The sequence below is a fragment of the Coturnix japonica genome, chromosome 21 (assembly GCF_001577835.2).
Source record: "Coturnix japonica isolate 7356 chromosome 21, Coturnix japonica 2.1, whole genome shotgun sequence".
Taxonomy (NCBI): Eukaryota; Metazoa; Chordata; class Aves; order Galliformes; family Phasianidae; genus Coturnix; species Coturnix japonica.
This window is the reverse complement of record NC_029536.1, coordinates 3906899-3923545: the sequence shown is the minus strand read 5'-3', so window position 1 is coordinate 3923545 and position 16647 is coordinate 3906899. Positions and strand designations below refer to the sequence as shown.

General features: G+C 46.8%; 1 protein-coding gene across 8 annotated transcripts in view; it reads right to left on the bottom strand.

Annotated features, from left to right (window-relative positions):
* Nucleotides 1-16647, bottom strand: part of PAX7 (paired box 7) — an 86727-nt gene that overhangs the window by 12178 nt on the left and 57902 nt on the right. For 4 of the 8 annotated variants that reach the window (XM_032448793.1, XM_015882285.2, XM_032448794.1 and 1 more), the window contains exon 9: nucleotides 604-669. The exons of the other annotated variants lie outside the window; for them this stretch is intronic. In XM_032448793.1, the coding sequence (XP_032304684.1) occupies nucleotides 604-669 (66 nt within the window). The remainder of the gene's footprint in view (nucleotides 1-603; nucleotides 670-16647) is intronic. 8 annotated transcript variants of the gene reach the window in all.

The window sequence follows — 16647 nt, the reverse complement described above, 5'->3', positions numbered from 1 at the left end:
AGTGAAGAGTAGTGCCAGTGTTTGCTAACCAACACTACCAGTGTATTTACTTTGAATGGAAGCAGACAAAAAGGCCATACCCCCCAAAAAACCATTCACCACTAATGGCAAAGGATTGCTCCAGGGCAATGATGTTCCATTTTCATAACCTCTTCCACTCCAGTGGAAAGCGTATGGGGACAAGTGAAACTTGAGACTTGCCCAAGGCCACACCACGTGAGTCAGAAGCAGAGCCAGAACAGAAGACGATGTTCTTGGATCCTTCCTGCTAAGCATGGGACAGAGCGTGCCGGATCCCTTCAAAGCGATCAGCAATGGTTGCCAGCGAACAGTAAAACCAGAAATACCATCAATGCCTTTTCAGTGACTTAAAACACCTGAAGGATGTTTCAGCGTAGTCTAAGACACAGCGGGTGAAATGGAGATGAGCATCATGTCCTAAGACGACCCTGTTCACTTGACTGATGAGGATGGAGAGGGCTTGGGGAGATGCTGGTGGTGAGATGGAGCCGGGGATGCAATGGTGAGCTGCAGCAAAGCAGGCCAATGCAGGCTGCACAAGGGGAGGATTAGGGGGAAAAAAAGGCGATGGGAAGTTATTACCTGATTGTTCAAGGCTATGGTGAGGTTCCACCTGGAGCACTGCATCTTGTTTTGGGCACCCTGCTTCTGTAGAGATGTACAAATTATGAAGAAGGTCTACAGAAAAGTTTCTAAGCTACAGAAAAGAATGGGAAGGTCTCTAACAGTAAGAGAAATTGCTTAAGGCTGGATGGTCTGGGTAAGAGGAATGAGCTCTTCTTGCAGTGGGAATACTGTAAGGAAACCAGAAGCACCACAGGGTTATACATCCAATAATGGGTATGAGGAAAATTGTAGCAGAAGTATAATTTGGAGGGAAGAGGGGAGGCATTTCTGAATGGGAATTACATCAAAAACTGCTTGATCCAGAGATGCAAGCCACTGCTCTTGGTGCTTGGGAGCCAAACTCTATTGTCACCTACATGAAAGCAGATGCTAAAGCTTCTAACAGTCTGGATAACCAGAGGAAACAAACAGACCTACTGTGACGGTGCGAGCTGTTTGAGGTATAGGGGAATCCCAATATATTTCTATTTCTACAGAAATCAGCTTCATTAATGAACAAAATCAAGACTAACCCCTCCCATAACTGGGTGAGACTCAAGCCAGCCATGACTTACCATGTTGAAACTGCTGAAAGGGCTGATTTTTGTGCACTGCTGAGCATCTCCCTCTGAAAAAGGCCTTTGTTCTTTACTAACCATTGACATCTTTATTCACCTGATGCTACCTATGCAGACCTTATCCTGATGCTGTTTTACTCCCAGCTACATGAAGGCCAAGTGAATGCACTGGGGACTGGATCCTCCATAGGGCAATTGCTTTGTTGGGATATGGAGCATCTCTGGGCATTAATTGCAGGAAGACAAATCTTGATTGTGCCATTTTAGAACTCACAAAGTCATTGAAGATGAGAGAGCAGAAAGGCACAGCCATAGAAAACAGGAATTCCTAAACATTTCCAAGCCTTGAAAGGGACTCAGGTTAGGTTTGGCTTTGGAAATGGGTTGGGCTGGTGATTCCTTGTGTTTTTTAACTCGGCACCTATTCATCCAGTTCTGGGTAGGCTGAGATATGATGATGGCAAGAATATACACCAAGAATACACACTAAACACCAAGGAACATCCAACAAACCTCCAGCCATTTCTCCCTGAACACCCTTCAGCATCCCCACATCAGCAGAAACTAACAAAGACAGCCCCAAATCCACAGAAAGGTCCCCTTTTCCCCCCTCCTCCCCTCCCACTTCTCTCCCTCCTTTTATATATTTATTTCCCCTTTGCTAAGCCAGTCTGTGCTCGCTCACTATCACAACCCCCCGCGGACACTGGTAATGGAGTGCGGGTGCTGCCTTACTGCTTCGAAACAAGATTTCCTGAGATCCTTTGAGCTCGCTCCATGCCTCCCCCTCGCCTGCTTTTCTCTCTCTTTTTGGAGAGTGGAGGGGAGCCTCTATAAATGTGAAAGGAGCTGCACTACAAAGAATCCCCCGAGTGGCATATCCCAGCCTCGGGCGAAGCTGCTTGGTGCACTGATAGTCCTGCGTATCTGTTCTAGGACTCCTCTTTCTCTTCCCCTCCCTCTTTCTCTGATCAATCGAGGGGCTGTAATCAGTTAAGGTCCAGCTTAACTGCAGTGTAAGATACACCAGTTAAGCAAAGCCAATGCCTCCAGGGTTCCCATCATAAATACGGAGAGGTCATGGGGAGATGAAATAACCCTGATAAGTTCAGCAAGTGCAGTGCTAGCCAGGCTCGCATAGAACACTTAATAACTTGAGCTGGCAGAAGAATGGGAGAAAGGAACAATCAGAATTGTTTCCTACTCCCAGCTCCTCTTCTGCTTGTTTGTTTGCTCCCCCAGCTCTCCCTCAGTTTCTCTTTTCAGCTCACTCCAATGAATGAGCAACCCAGACCTTGATCCTGTCCAGGACTGCAGCGATGAATTCTCAATGACAGCTGAATCCAAGGAAATACCCTTCTGCAGCCCTACACATGTGCTCTCCCCTTAGACTTCTCTTCGCTGCTAGGGAGCAGTGTGGTATTTCTAAAGGCAGGCAGCTCCTTGCTTTGGCCAAATGTGAGGCTCAGAACCCTTGTAGGATCTGAGCTCTGGACAATGGGGTTATGTCCATGCAGGCTTTGGGGTCCACTGGAAGCGGTATTGCAAATAAATAGGAGGAAAAAACGAGATGATAAAGCAAGCATCTTGCTAAGAACGGTGTCTTAATTACAGGATTACCCCTACTGCCAAGGCATTCTACCTCGACAACCTCTACCCTGCTTGTTTCCATAGTAAACCTTCCCCTTTCTCCCATCTTCAGGGATGGCCCAGGAAAAACGGAGCCCTTTGCACTCATTATTTATAATCACCTTTACATTAAGTTGATCACCTACAGGCTGGATCCAAATAACTTATGGCTTTCTAACACCCTTTTTTGGAGGGTTTGGGGATGACTGGGGTGTCAAAGGGACTCCATTGTGCTTCTGTTCCTGAGCTCATTGCAGAGAAATCCTCCCTAAATTCTACCTGGCCTTAATCCTGAACTAATAACTCAACGAACACAACGTGAGGTTTGGATGCAAACAGCACCACATGGGCTGCTGTCTAATTGGACATCAGCCCACCAGGAATTGCAGATAGAGGAAAAGAAAAAAAAAAAAGCCATGTAGGATTTATTAGAAACGATGCAGATGCACAAAGAGCAGAACAAAATCTTTAACCAGAAGCGATAAGAAAACCCTAAAGGATTTGAGTTGAGATAAATATCCCTCTTGGAGTCCTCCAGCTCTCTCAAAGCTTTTTGGTCCAGCGTTTCCCCACAGTGTGAGAGGTGCTTACTTAAACAGGGGTTGGGATTACCCCTTCCCCCGGTGCTTTGGCATTTCTGCACTCAATGCCTGCACAAAACTCAATCAGTTTGTATGATTACCCAATGCAAAGAGTAAAGATACAGCGTTGGACTGCTGGCCAAACTATGTCTGCGTCAATGGGAAGGGTCAATACCTCATTAATACTAAACCTCAACCAAAAGAGAACAGTCACACATTAACTGAAGGATCACATAAACCATGGCACAGCTCGCTGTGCCAACCCAACACACTTCATATCCCAACCCCACAACTCCTGATTGAGCTGGCTCTTATGAGAATACCTTGTTTGGAAGAACAAGAGAATGGCAAAATTGCTGAGCTGTGCCCCTTGCTGCACGGCCAAGTAGGGGAGATGGGGGGATCACACCTCGTAGTGCTCGAGCAGAGTTTTCAAGGCATCTCCTGCATGCAAAAGTTTAAAAGCACACAAGGCGCTGCTGATCCAGAGATAAATGGTGGAAAAGGGATTAGAGATACTTAGCGGAGGAGAGGGAAGACTCAGGAAGGGCTGATTATTTTAAAGATATGACTATTTAAAGATAATGATTGCATAAATTTAATTAATGCATTTTCATGCTGCAAATGGCCGTTTTGTAATTAATGTATCTGGCCTCGCTAAGCATGGGAGATCACATCTCCCAGCCTCCCCCCTTCCCTTCCCGATTCCCCCCTCCGCCTCGCGTTTAATGAAAGACAGAAAGCAGATGACAGAAACAATTTGTCAGCCAGTACGGGTGTCAGATGCCTAATTGGTTGCGCTGAGTTAGTGGGAAGTAAAGGGGGAGAGGGCCAAGGCTAGGGGGCTCTTCTCTCTTTATCCAAGGCTTCAGGGTGGGTGCCTGGATGGGAGGTGATGGAGGGTGAGGGGGTGAAAGTGTTTCTCGTTAATTGATGGAGATTAGGATGCAGATTGGCTGTGGCAGGCACTGGGCAGTGACAAGAAGGGGATGGGAGAGGCTGGTTAACAGCCGTGCAAACAAGCTGCCATATCTCACCGTGCATTAAGGCCAGCAGCGCCGACGGCACTGGTGGTTCAGGTTGGTGTGTGTGGGTTAGAGCCTTAGAAAAACTGCTTGCCCTGTGTCTTCCCATCCTTGTCACCCTCTGGGATTGGCTTAAAAAGCACAAAACAGGAGTTGATGTACGTGTCAGCTGGTAACTGAGTTCTGTGGGTGTATTTGGGTCGTAGAGATACCACACTACCTACTGTTCTCTGGTCATTATGTGGAGGAAAAACATCCTTCTTCATGAAGAAAGGCCTGGCAGCGTGAATCCCTCTGAACTATACACTGGCACAGGCTGCCCAGAGAGGTACATTATCCCTGCAGACATCCAAGGTCACTCTGGAGGGGCTTTGAACGCCTGGTTGAGCTGCAGGTGACCTTATTCACTGCAAGGGTGTTGGGCCAGATGGCCATGAGGGTCCCTTCCAACTCAAACTATGATCCTATGATGAATTAGAGAGCCCAGGCTATAAGCCCCCTGAATCCCATTGAGAGCCAAGCATCCTGACCCTGTCCCATCAGGACACAGAATTGGCTGGCCAGAGTCACATCCGAGAGGGAAGATCCCCAAGCCGAAGGAACCTCAAAAACATCAGTGCCATCAGATGCTGTTGGGTGTCCCTATAGGTCTGGAAGGTATAAGACAGCCTTATACAGGTGGGAACAGCTTCCTATTCCCACACATAAAGGTGATAAGTAGGGAAACATGGGGAGAAAGAGCTAAGAATAGAAAATGTTGAGTTCCCATGCTGGGCTCTGATCACATTCCAACATGCCGCCCGCAGAGATGAACACACTGCTGGGCTCCTGCATTGTGCTACACATCCCATCGTCAGGGGTCTGCGGAGGGCTGAGAAGTGGTGAAAAATGTTATAGGACTAAAAAGATACGCAATCTTTTCTCTCAGATGAAAGACTGACTTTCAAACAGCATAAATGGAAATGGAAAGGGGGTGGGAGATGCAAGAGCAAATGCAAAGTTTTTTATTTCAAGAAGATGAAAATAAGGTAAAACCTTGCAATTTGTAGCAAAACCACGTTTAAAATAAAATATCCCCTTAAAACAGTTTTGTGCCTTTGCTTATAAAAGCAAAAGAAATTCTTCAGAGAGTGCTGAATGAAACAGAACCATTCTGCTCTTCCCAAGATGTCCCCAGTTGCCTCCTTGTCCCTGCTGGCCTCAATTGTCCATTCAGCTGTAGGGTGAGCATCATGCAGACATGGGATTTGGTGATGTGTAACTGAAGCCACTTTTATTGGTGAATATTTGTGTTGCAGAGATCTGGAAGTCCTACGGTCAAGAAATGGGCACCACTGTACAATAGAAACAAAATCCTAGTGCCCCAAAATGGTATATCTATGGCTGTCTCCCACCAAGCTTGGCTCTCTTTCTACTCTCACTCCAAGAGAGCAAATTCAGGGGGGAAAAAATAGGGTTAAGTCTTCATATTCCTGATTCTATTCCAATATAAAGTCAAAAGAGAGTAGGAGCCAACCCTGCTCCAGCACCCAAAAGCTAAATGGCCTAAGATGCAACAGGGAAAATGGAGGAATGGGGATTATTAATGTCTTCTGGAAATTTGCCTTGCACAGGCACTGCAGAAATACTCAGCATTTACTTCTTCCTTATTCATAATACACACTCTCTTCCCTATACTAGAGTACACCCATCATTTTCCTTCTGGTTTATAGGACAAGAGGGGCAATCAGTGGGCGGTGGAGCTCTGCTAGGGAGGAATATGCTCCATCGTGTATTAAACAAATGCTAAATGATTACAAGCACCATATTGGATGAGAAAAAAAAAAAGCAGGCTGTGGTGAGTTGTGCTTGTCACATCACCGCTCCTCCTTGGCAAATAAGTCCTAATGCACAATTGGTATTTATTAGATGACATACAACAACTGTCTCATTAAATCAGGGCTCGAGTATAGGCCGGAAGTCTTAATTTAAAGTGTCACCAGCTATTGAATTCAGATGGTTTAGGCAGGAGGGGAAGGGAAGGGAAGGGAAGGGAAGGGAAGGGAAGGGAAGGGAAGGGACAGGGAAGGTGAAGGGAAGGGAAGGGAAGGGAAGGGAAGGAAGGAAGGAAGGGAAGGGAAGGGAGGGAAGGAAGGAAGGAGAAGGGACACGGCTACAGGAAATCGGACGGGATGTGGGCAAGCAGAAGGTGAAACCGGGAGGAAAGTCGTAAGAAGGAAGCAGAGGGAGGAGGAAGAAGGGGAAGGGAAGGGAAGGGAAGGGAAGGGAAGGGAAGGGAAGGGAAGGGAAGGGAAAGAAATGGGGCTTAGAGAAATGGGAAGTGGTAACTGGTCCTAACCCACCTTCTGAAATGGGTTGTGATTTCCATGCCGATCGCAGCTCTGGTTCAAAAAATATTTGTTCTGCATTTGCTTTCTCCCCCTGCTCCCCTCTACATACACTCCTTCAAAACTCTCCCCCCTAATAAACGGTTGAGCACCTTTCTCTGTGTTCTAAATGCAGCGTCGAAAGCAAAGGTTAATGCTGGAGATTGCATTCCAATTGAAAACGCGGCAACCGGTAAATTTGGTTTGTTTAGAGTGGAAATGCTTGAACTGCTGTGGATGGGTGGCGGGTGTGAGAGCGTTGGGGGGGGGGGAGATGCTGGTGGGAGATGTGCCCCAGCTCCTCGCTGGGCAAAATTAAATTTCAAAGTTTAATGAGTTGCGAAGGGCTCTGGATTAAAAAGCCTGGACCCTGAGCTGCCAAAACTGAAGCAGAGCGATGAAGGGAGAGAGAGAAAAGAGAGAGAGAGAGAAGGGAGAAAAAAAAATCCCACCAAACCCGAAACGTCAGGGAACAGAGCAAGTGAAAAATGTCAGGGCAAATTGCTCTTGACAGTGTTAATATCTGCACCTCATAGCAATAATTACATGTAAATAAATAGTGAAATAGCTCTCAGCTGGAGTCTGGACTCCGAGTGCAGATGCCACTAACAGCCAGCTGGGGACCTTTCGCTCTTCTACTGTCATTTTCCCCCCTTTCTTTCCTCCCTCCCTCCCCTCATTTAATCTCTGCCAGAGCTGCAAGCGCAATACTGAAACCCTGCAGCCACTTTCTTTGGGGGATCGCTGCCTCCTCGCATCGCCCTCCCCACCAGTGGGGGGGTTTAAACCCCTTGCAAAGGGAGAACAAACTTCAGTGGATTCACGTTTGGTCATCTTGTGAGTAAAGCTGAGAGGTGAGAATATCTTGGCTGGCTGTCCTCCCACCACTGTGGGGTCCTAAAATGTCAAGAGGGATGCAGCTATCTGTTTCAAACAGTAGGATTATGTTCTTCTTATCACCAAGGTTGTCTCTATTTCAAAAGGACATGGGAGAACATAAGGCTCAGCATCAGGGTGCTAAAAGATGCTTCATTTCCAAAGAGCCTGAGCTGATGCTTCTAACCCTTACATAAATAAAGAGCCAAAGCATTCTGCACTTCTACCCTACTCCCTCCCAGGGCATGGCTCAGCACAGTGCATCATCTGAGACTGCTGAGACATGACCAAGGGAAAAAAGGCATTGCATCATCAGCATTAAAGCCCACAGAGGAGTGCCAGGCAGACAAACTGCCCTTTGGGTTGTCTGTCCCAGGTTGCTTTGATGATACGGCCAAAGGGATGTGAGTGTTTGAGCGGGGCAGACTCCATAAAATAAACATGCAATTGCACAGAGAATCATAGAGTTATTAAGGTTGGAAAAGGCCTCTAAGGCCATCCAGACCAACTGTCCACCTACTGCCCATGTCCAAAATCCATAGATACATGATTACTACAAGTTGAAGTACTTCTACAGAGAAAGCCTTTGGGGTGAGAGCAAAGGGCCCAGACTACACCCTAAGTCAGGGGCAATGGGGTTCCTACCTTACACATCTAAATTTAAGCAGAACAAAACCCTCGTGCCACCGTTCTTGGTCTCGGAGATAACAACCATCCCCATGGTACAGGGAGAAGAAACGCTTCCCAGGATGATGAGATGCTCAGATATTATGATGAAAGCCTTAGATAAAGCTAAGCTCATTATTTTAGCCCTTTTCTCTTCCACTTGGTCCATTTATCTCTTTGCGCCCTCAGTTTAGCTCCCAGTCCTACAAATCAGGATTAATTATAAGCCATAAAGCTCTGCTAACCAACAAGCAAGCCCATGCTGCTTACCCCTTGTTGCTGGAGGAACAGAAATAACTTGTGGCTGGAGACAAACAAACCTGTAAGGTTGCTCACAAGGGCAGGAATGGTTTAACCCAACCAAAGATGTAGACAGAAAACCCAGGGATTGCTGCTCCCTGTGCCTGGTGGTATGAGAGATGCCCCACATACAAACCCATTGACATCTCTCCCATCTAAACAGCATCACTCCAAAGCTGAGATGCAAGACCAAAGGAAATCAACACAAATAACCTGCCACTGATAGGATGGAGACGTTCCTACTGAACTACTGCCTTGAATAAGGGAGAAAAGCTTTGAGGCCATTCCTTTCGGCTAATGAAATTCACAACAACACCCCACACTGCACTGAGCAACAAACACAGCTCCATTATTTGGAAAACAAATATGTTCTTTAGAGCTTCCTGGTTGTCAAACACCTTTTTGTTTAGCTCAACAACTAATCCACTTATCGGAGGATAAAGCTGCCAGTGAATCAACAGTATGATAAAAGCATGCACAAAATTAGCAAAAATTTGCCTATGGCTCCTGCACATTTAACAAACACCAGCTAAGAGAAAAATGATTCCTATTTTTTTTTTAATAACTGAGATCCCCAGGAGAGATTCTGTCAGATAGCAGCTTTTATTTTGCTTGCAGTTTTTTTTCCCCCTCTCTCTCTCTCTTCGTATATAACCCAAGTACTGAGGCTGGGAGATGCGGGGAGCTGATATCAGATCCACGGTGAAATTGGCAGTATTTGAATAAGCAAGTGATGCAACAAGGAAAAAAAAAAAGTAATAAGGTTTTATATATATATATATATAATAGAATCATAGAATTGCTCAGGTTGAAAAAGACCTTCAAGATCACCAAGTCCAACCTCAATCTAACCATAGTACTCCCTTAACTCTAACAACCCACCAGTAAGTCATGTCCTTGAGCAAAATATATATTATATACTATATATAAATATATAAAATAAAAATGTACTGCTCAGGCACTGGCTGCTTCCCTCAAAACCTCATATTTGCTGGATGTTTTCTTCCTTATCAACACTCAGAGGATGCTGAATTTGTCCTTCCCTGCTCCTCCCATGCATTGCACACTTGAATGTGTGCAGTGACATTCTTGTGAGAATTCTAGTATTTCTGGACATTTATAAACCAATGTATATGAAAGGGAATGAGAGAAAGAGGGTATGAGAACTCCTTAAGGCTGGGCAATGAAATGGCAGGTTCCAGTGCAACCAATGCACCTCTCCATAGTTCATAGCATCAACAAAGAGTGATCCAGCTTTTCCAAGGTCTGACTAATCTTCTGATGATTCCCATCTCTCTATCATACTGAGAATATAAAATGACTTTGCCTCCAATGGAAGTGTGGTAGACAAGAAGAATGAACTTGGGCAGTATTCTCCAGTTGCTACCTTTAAATGATGACGGCCTGAACAGGAGAATCATAGAATGGTTTGAGTTGAAAGGGACCCTTAAAGGCCATCTATTCCAACCCCCTGTAGTGAGCAGGGACACCCACAACTCCATCAGAGCCCCATCTAGCCTGACCTTCAGTGTCTCCAACTATGGGGCCTTCTACCACCTCTCTGGGCAACCCATGCCAATGCCTCACCACACTTACTATTAAAACTTCTTCCTTATCCAGTCTAAACCTCCTCTCTTTTAGTTAACCATTTCCCCTTTTCCCATCACAACAGACCCTACTAAGGAGTCTGTCCTCTTCCTTGGTGAGCTGGACTAGATGACCTTTAAGGGTCCCTCCCAACACAAAAGATTCTATGATTCATTCAAATATTCTCCTCTTTCCCCCCTACCAACTTTACCTAGACTTGAACAGGACCACGGCACATGACCATGGGATCATTTAGGGGAGCTGAGAATTAATCAAGAGGCACCCACCTGTCAGGCTGGTATCTGGAACTAAATGGAAACACTTGCTAGTACTTGACCTCTCGCCCTCCAGACAAGCCTGCGGCTCTTGAGAGGTTTGAGAAACCCTCTTGCAGCTCTGAGACCCCAGGTGAAATAAAGCAAGGGGAGAGAGGCAGGAGCTGGGTAATGAGCCATGGGGGAAGCAGAAAGAGCTGGTGGAGGGAGCAGTAACCTTCTGGCACTGGTGGGAGAATTCAAACGAAGAGCTGGTGCAAAGACTTGGATGCAAGGAGGGAATAAACAGATTATGCCATGGTTTGGCCAACAAGGCAAGAGGAAGATCCTCCTGAGGCTCTATGCAATGCAGGATGGGTAGCAAGAGATGCTGGAAATATTTGGGGTGAAATATCTCTATGCCTTTCTATGTGTCCCCTGGATGGGTTTTGGTTTGGATTAGATATAGCTTTTACATTGGCACAGACTGTTCAGCACACTTTGGTGCTCCATCTGCCTTTCCTGTGCTTAGTGGAGGCCAAAATGCCATGCCAATGAAACCCAAGGCAAAGCTCCACCTTCTCAACAGTAGAAGAGAGCCCTGCATACCTGCCAAAGGATCTTCAAATAACATATAGTAAATTTTTTAAGAGAATATTGCTCTTTAACATGCATGGCCAGATTATAAACTGATGCAGAATGGCTCAGTCACTCCAACCTTGGAGCCAGATGATGTGAACACAACTATGTTAATTCTGGTTTGTTCTTCAGCCTTAGGACTTTGGGCTTCAGCCTTAGAACTTCTGGGTTATCTCCATGAGAAGGGAAAGGGCAGATACTCCAGCTTTCACCAGCTGCCCCAATACTGAAGAGAGAAAGAGCACACAACAAGATCTGAGCCAACGTATGAAGCATTGGGACGTCTTTCTTATGAAATGGGACATTTTACACAGTGGGACATCTTACATCCTGCGACAGAATCCAGGAAGATTTCATCTGGATCTACACAGCGTGGAAAGAGTTTATACTTAGAAGCCAGCTGGAGGCAATGCAGACCCCAAAACGTCTATGTGAGAGATGGCACTCTAGAGATGGGCATAGCTGCAGGGCCAGGGCAAGGCATGGGGCTGCAATGAGCAGCATGTACAGTCCAGGGCCCCATTAGAGCCATTGGACAGAACTGCTGAATCCTACATTGGCTTTTAGGGTCTGGGAGACCCCATGTGGCTCCTAATTCGGGGCTGGATTTGTGCTCAGCTGCACACTCTAATCGCTAATTAAAGGTTTGCCATCATCCTCCAGCAGCTGTCAGTGTCCTACAGGTCGATCCCCAAGCAACACTCTGCAGAGCCAGAGCTGTCGATTGGAAAGTTCATTGTATGGGCAGTATCCAGCCCCCTCCCTGTCCTCAATACACCCGGGTATTTATTTCCTATTTATTCCCTTCATTTCCAATGCTCTGAGTTACCTCTTCCCCCTTCTTGCATCCCATATTTCTCGCTTTCTCCTCTTATTCCTTCCTTATTTTATTTCTTTTCTTCTATTTCTTTTTTTCTTTCATTCATTCTTTTTTTCTTCCTTCTTTTTTTCTTTTTGAATGAAAAAAAATATGTTATTTTGTGCCTCTTGAGCCTTGCTGGCTGGGCTCGGCTTCTGTATCAGCTGGAGGAGCTTATGAGCCTCGTCTCCTCGGATTTAGACTGAAATTTTGATTTTCTGCCGTGCTCAGATAATGTGGAAATCCTGTTCCCCGATATTTACTGTTTATCAGCGCAGCACAGTGCAGTTCTGGGGGGGAAGGGAAACTCCCCCTCTGTGTCCCCCCTCATCCATTCCACCCCCTCAATCCTGCATGCTAATGGGGTCTCACTTTGGAGCAAACCTACAACAAAAGCCTAATTAGAGTGAGTGTCGGGGAAGAGGGATGAGCCCCATCATTGGATCCCACTGGAGCACAGAGTTGGTCCCTCATCCTATTGGTGACCACCAAACCCCCTCACTGGAGGTGCTGTCACCTCAGGAAGACCTTAATCTGTATGACGTTGAGGATGGGAAAGTGAACAGCTGTTTCTCCAAGCTCCACATCTGGATCCAGCATTCCCTCAGCATCCACCTCTCTCCAAGGAGCTCCACGTCCCTTTTGCATCCATCCCATGCACATCCCTTCCATGGAGATTAGTGTCACCGAGCCCTTGCAAACGCATTCCTATGAGGAACCTAGAGGGAAAGCAGGGGCACTTCCCTGCCCGACATGAACCAGGCAAGAAAAATAAAGCAGTAATAAGAAAATCTGGGGCTCAGCAGCAGGGGAACATCTCTAAGTGGCCAGCGGGGCATAATGCCTCGCTATTAATGAGGCCTGCCACCGATCCCTAAAAGGATTGCTTATTGTCAGATAGTGTACAGGGCTTTCTATCTGCCCCCCAGCCCCTCGTGGGGAAGGCAGGCATTTCCCTCTGGTTGGGATTGAGCTGAATGATGTCCTGGTCACCTACAAACGTGCTGGGCTTTCTCTGAAACCATAATTAGCAGCAGCAGCAGGGTAAGGCAGCAGGGTAACACGGCATGGAGGAGGAAATGGGAAGAAAAAAAAAAAAAAAGAGGGTTTAAAAAATAAAGAAAAGAAATAGAAGGGGAAAGGAATGGAAACGGAGACGGGAAATGTGATAAAGCTCAGCCAGGCGCTCCCTGCTCGCGCTGCTCTCCGCTCAGCTCTTCTGGTTTAAAGTGACTTCTTATGGAAGCAGAGAGGCGGTATTAGAAAAAAAAAAAAAAGGAGAGAGAGAGAGGGAAAAAAAAAAAACCAAGACACAGAGAGCTTCCTTATCTCATGGAGACAGTTGTCAGGAATCACTTTGACTGAGTCGTTTTGTCTCCATGCTTTTTTTCGCTGTCAAGCAGGCCTCAGGACATGGATCAAAGGAGAGGCGCCGAGCGCTCGCTGCAACTTCTGATCCCTTCTCGGTACAGACGCGCGAGTGGCAGACAGCTCTCCTCCACATCAAATGGCAGGAGAGGAGCGGGAGGAAGAAGGGAGAGGGGGAAGAGAAGCTGGGAGAGAGGCAGAGAGGAGGCAGCGAGGGGCTCTGTGCCATTCCGGAGCTCAAGGACGGATAGACAGACGGACAGCAGCCTTTGCTTTCTCCATTCCCCATTGGGAGCATTCCCCTCCCAGCATCCTTCCCAAAAAGTTTTCCTATTCTTCCAACAAGCAGCTCCCCACAGTTCTCCCGCATTGCTCACGATCCCCTTTCAGGTACTTATTCTCTGAAATAAGATCCCCCTCATCTCCAAACTGGATAGGCTTAAGGGCTGACTCCAGCTTACCGCGGCGAGCTAAGACCCTCCACACCTTTGATCAATTCCCCACTCGCCCACCCCAGACCCTGCTAGGATTTCTGATCTCCAGCCCCCGCTGTAAGTGGATCTGTCTGGGGGAGGCAGGCAGCAGCATCTTGCAGCACCCAAGCATCTCCCCTTTGCCTTTGCAAGGAGGAGACCCCTTGGTGGCATGCACCCTAGAACCCAGTAGTACCCCATAGGGTAACTCCCAGCCTCTGTGCCTCCCACACACTATAGAAGCACAACCCTATAGCCCCATCCTGCTCAACCACAGCCATACACTGCTCCCTCTCCATGCACAGTGCATCAGGAACCAGTAAGCTGACACAATGCCCAAATTCTCTTCTCATGCTAAAGACTGATGCAGCATCCCTTTAGTGCATATCTCCTCCATGAGCTCCTCCTGATACTTCAGGGTGCAATGTGCATGGCTCATCTCAGCAGCCCCAGAGGACAGTCTGGGGATGGGGATGAATCCCTAGGGACCCCTCAGCCCTCCCAGTCTCTGGATGTCCCATTTGCAACCTGCATCCATGTGCTGTCAGCAGTCCCAGCAGCTTATTGCCTTTGGGATGGGAGCAAGTATGGGTTTCCCTTTCAAAGCACACCCATTAGGGTTAGGGAAGCTGGAGGTCATGGACCCACAACCTGTTCCACCTCCTCATAGCTCTACAGTTCTCCCACACCCCCTGAATTCAATACACTTTCCACAATCCCTGTTCATGGAAAAAAAGAGGGTGCATGTTGGGCTTCGTGCCTGACCCACTGCTGTAGGTTTTTCCTATCACAGATGGCTTTTCACAGCCAGGGCACAGCTGGAGCACAGCTGTTCCCCCATCAGCAGGTTTTAACAGGCACACACGATGCACGGGCACACACACTGGTGTGCACACACGGATATCAATGCCCTCATGCAGGCAGGCGTGCAAGGCTGTGAGTCCTGCCTCTGAGTCCTAATTATTCCTTTTGTTGCATCCCTCCCTTTTAAGCCTCCCCTCTGTTTTGCATCCTGTATCCCACTGCTGCCTTTCCCTGCTGTTTCCCATTGGTTCCGTTGGCAGCAGCCAAGCTCTTGCCTCTGAATGCCAGAGGTCACTCTGACCTGCCCGTTGCCAGGCTGGATGCTGTATTAACTGCTCATCTCTCCTTTTCTTTATCTGCCCTGCCTGCCTTGTCTTGAGTTCCCTTATTTATTAAAAGTGGGGAAAATCCTGCATTTTTATTCTCCCGGTCTGTTTCACCTTCACACCTCCCTGTGTTTATTCCTCCTCTCATTTGTCTCATGGCTTTTTTTCCTTTATATTTCTTCTCCTATTTTCTCTTTATCCCCCTTTCTCCCCATTTTGTCTATCTCTGACACATCATTCAGTCCAATCCTGGTCTTACTGAGGCTCCTCTTAAAATCCCAAGTCTCAGGAAGCAGCAGTTTGCTCCAAAAGCAGCCTTTCTCACCCAGTAATATCTCAGCAATCCACACAGAGCACAACCAACCTCACCTCACACCCTGAGCAGGGGCTAAGAGCACACTTTCTTTGCAAGCATAGGAGAAAAGTGAGGGACCGTGGTTAGTTCAGCCCCAGTTATGAGCCTAATAGGTGTAAAGAGTGAGGGAAGACGGTTTTACTGCACAGAGAAGATGGACAGAAAGAATTTTGGACCCTGTTTCTGTGCTTGCAGGAGTAACATCAATAAGAATCAGGCAAAAAAATATGTATATATATATATGTATACACGTCTCTATTTTCACATGAGAAAATTGTTCCATTCTCCCCTTTTGCCGCTGTTTGGAGCAGAGGCAGACGCCTCTGCTAATTGACAAGAGCAGATGGGCTCTGTTTGGTTAAACAGAGGAGGGGAAAAAATTAAATAAATAATGAAACTTTAGTGGAGAAAGCACCAGCTTCCCTGGGACACATGCATTAAGTGTTGTGAGAGATGGAGCTGCATTTGGCACCGTGTAAGGGAAAGCACCAACGCGGTCTCAACAGGCTCTCCCTGGTGGAAAAGGACGTGGGTTTGAGCATGTGTTCCTCCTAAAATCCCGTTTATAGTCTGCTGTTAGGAGGAAAACCACTCTGTGAGGAAGAAATAGGGTGTAAGGAGAGGTTGGGGTGCAAAAGAGGGATGGCGGTCACCTTTGGAATGGGGAGAAGTTCATTGTAGAGATTCAGAGCACTCTAGAGAGATGGGGAATGTGGAAGAGGTATTGTATGGGGAGCAGAGCTAAACGTGGGGGGAAAATGGAATGGAAAAGGAGGGGTAGGAAAGAGGGAAAGAGATTGGGAAATGAATGGAATGGAAACACGGAATGGAGAAAGGGAATGGGAAAGGAAGGTGGAGGAAACCAGGAGGAAAGGAAAAAGCCCTCGTGTGGGGTGGCACCCAAGAGCGACAGAGGTTAAAGAATACGAGAAGAACATGTTCCTACACCAAGATAAGCTGGGGAAATGAATCCTTATCCTTCCAAAACCAACCCTTTAAAATTCGAGCGAGAGAAGGGTCTGCTTTCAGGGAAACGGGGAATCCTTAATGCTTCCTCCCTCAGCAACTGTAATGCCAGGATGTTCCCAATCTGCTTTGAGGGATGGAAAGATTAAGAATAATAAAAAAATTGCAATAAAATATGTGTGAACGAGGGGGTAATTGTGGACAAATGCAGCATTCAAATTCATTTTTCAGCTCTTTTACACACCATTTCAATCTTATTTTCTGCTTGTTAATGAGATCTTGTTGGTTGGGGTGGGCACGGCTGCCCAGTATCGCTTGGGTAATTGCACATAATTTTCTCTCTACTAGTGATTTGCATCAGATTTTTT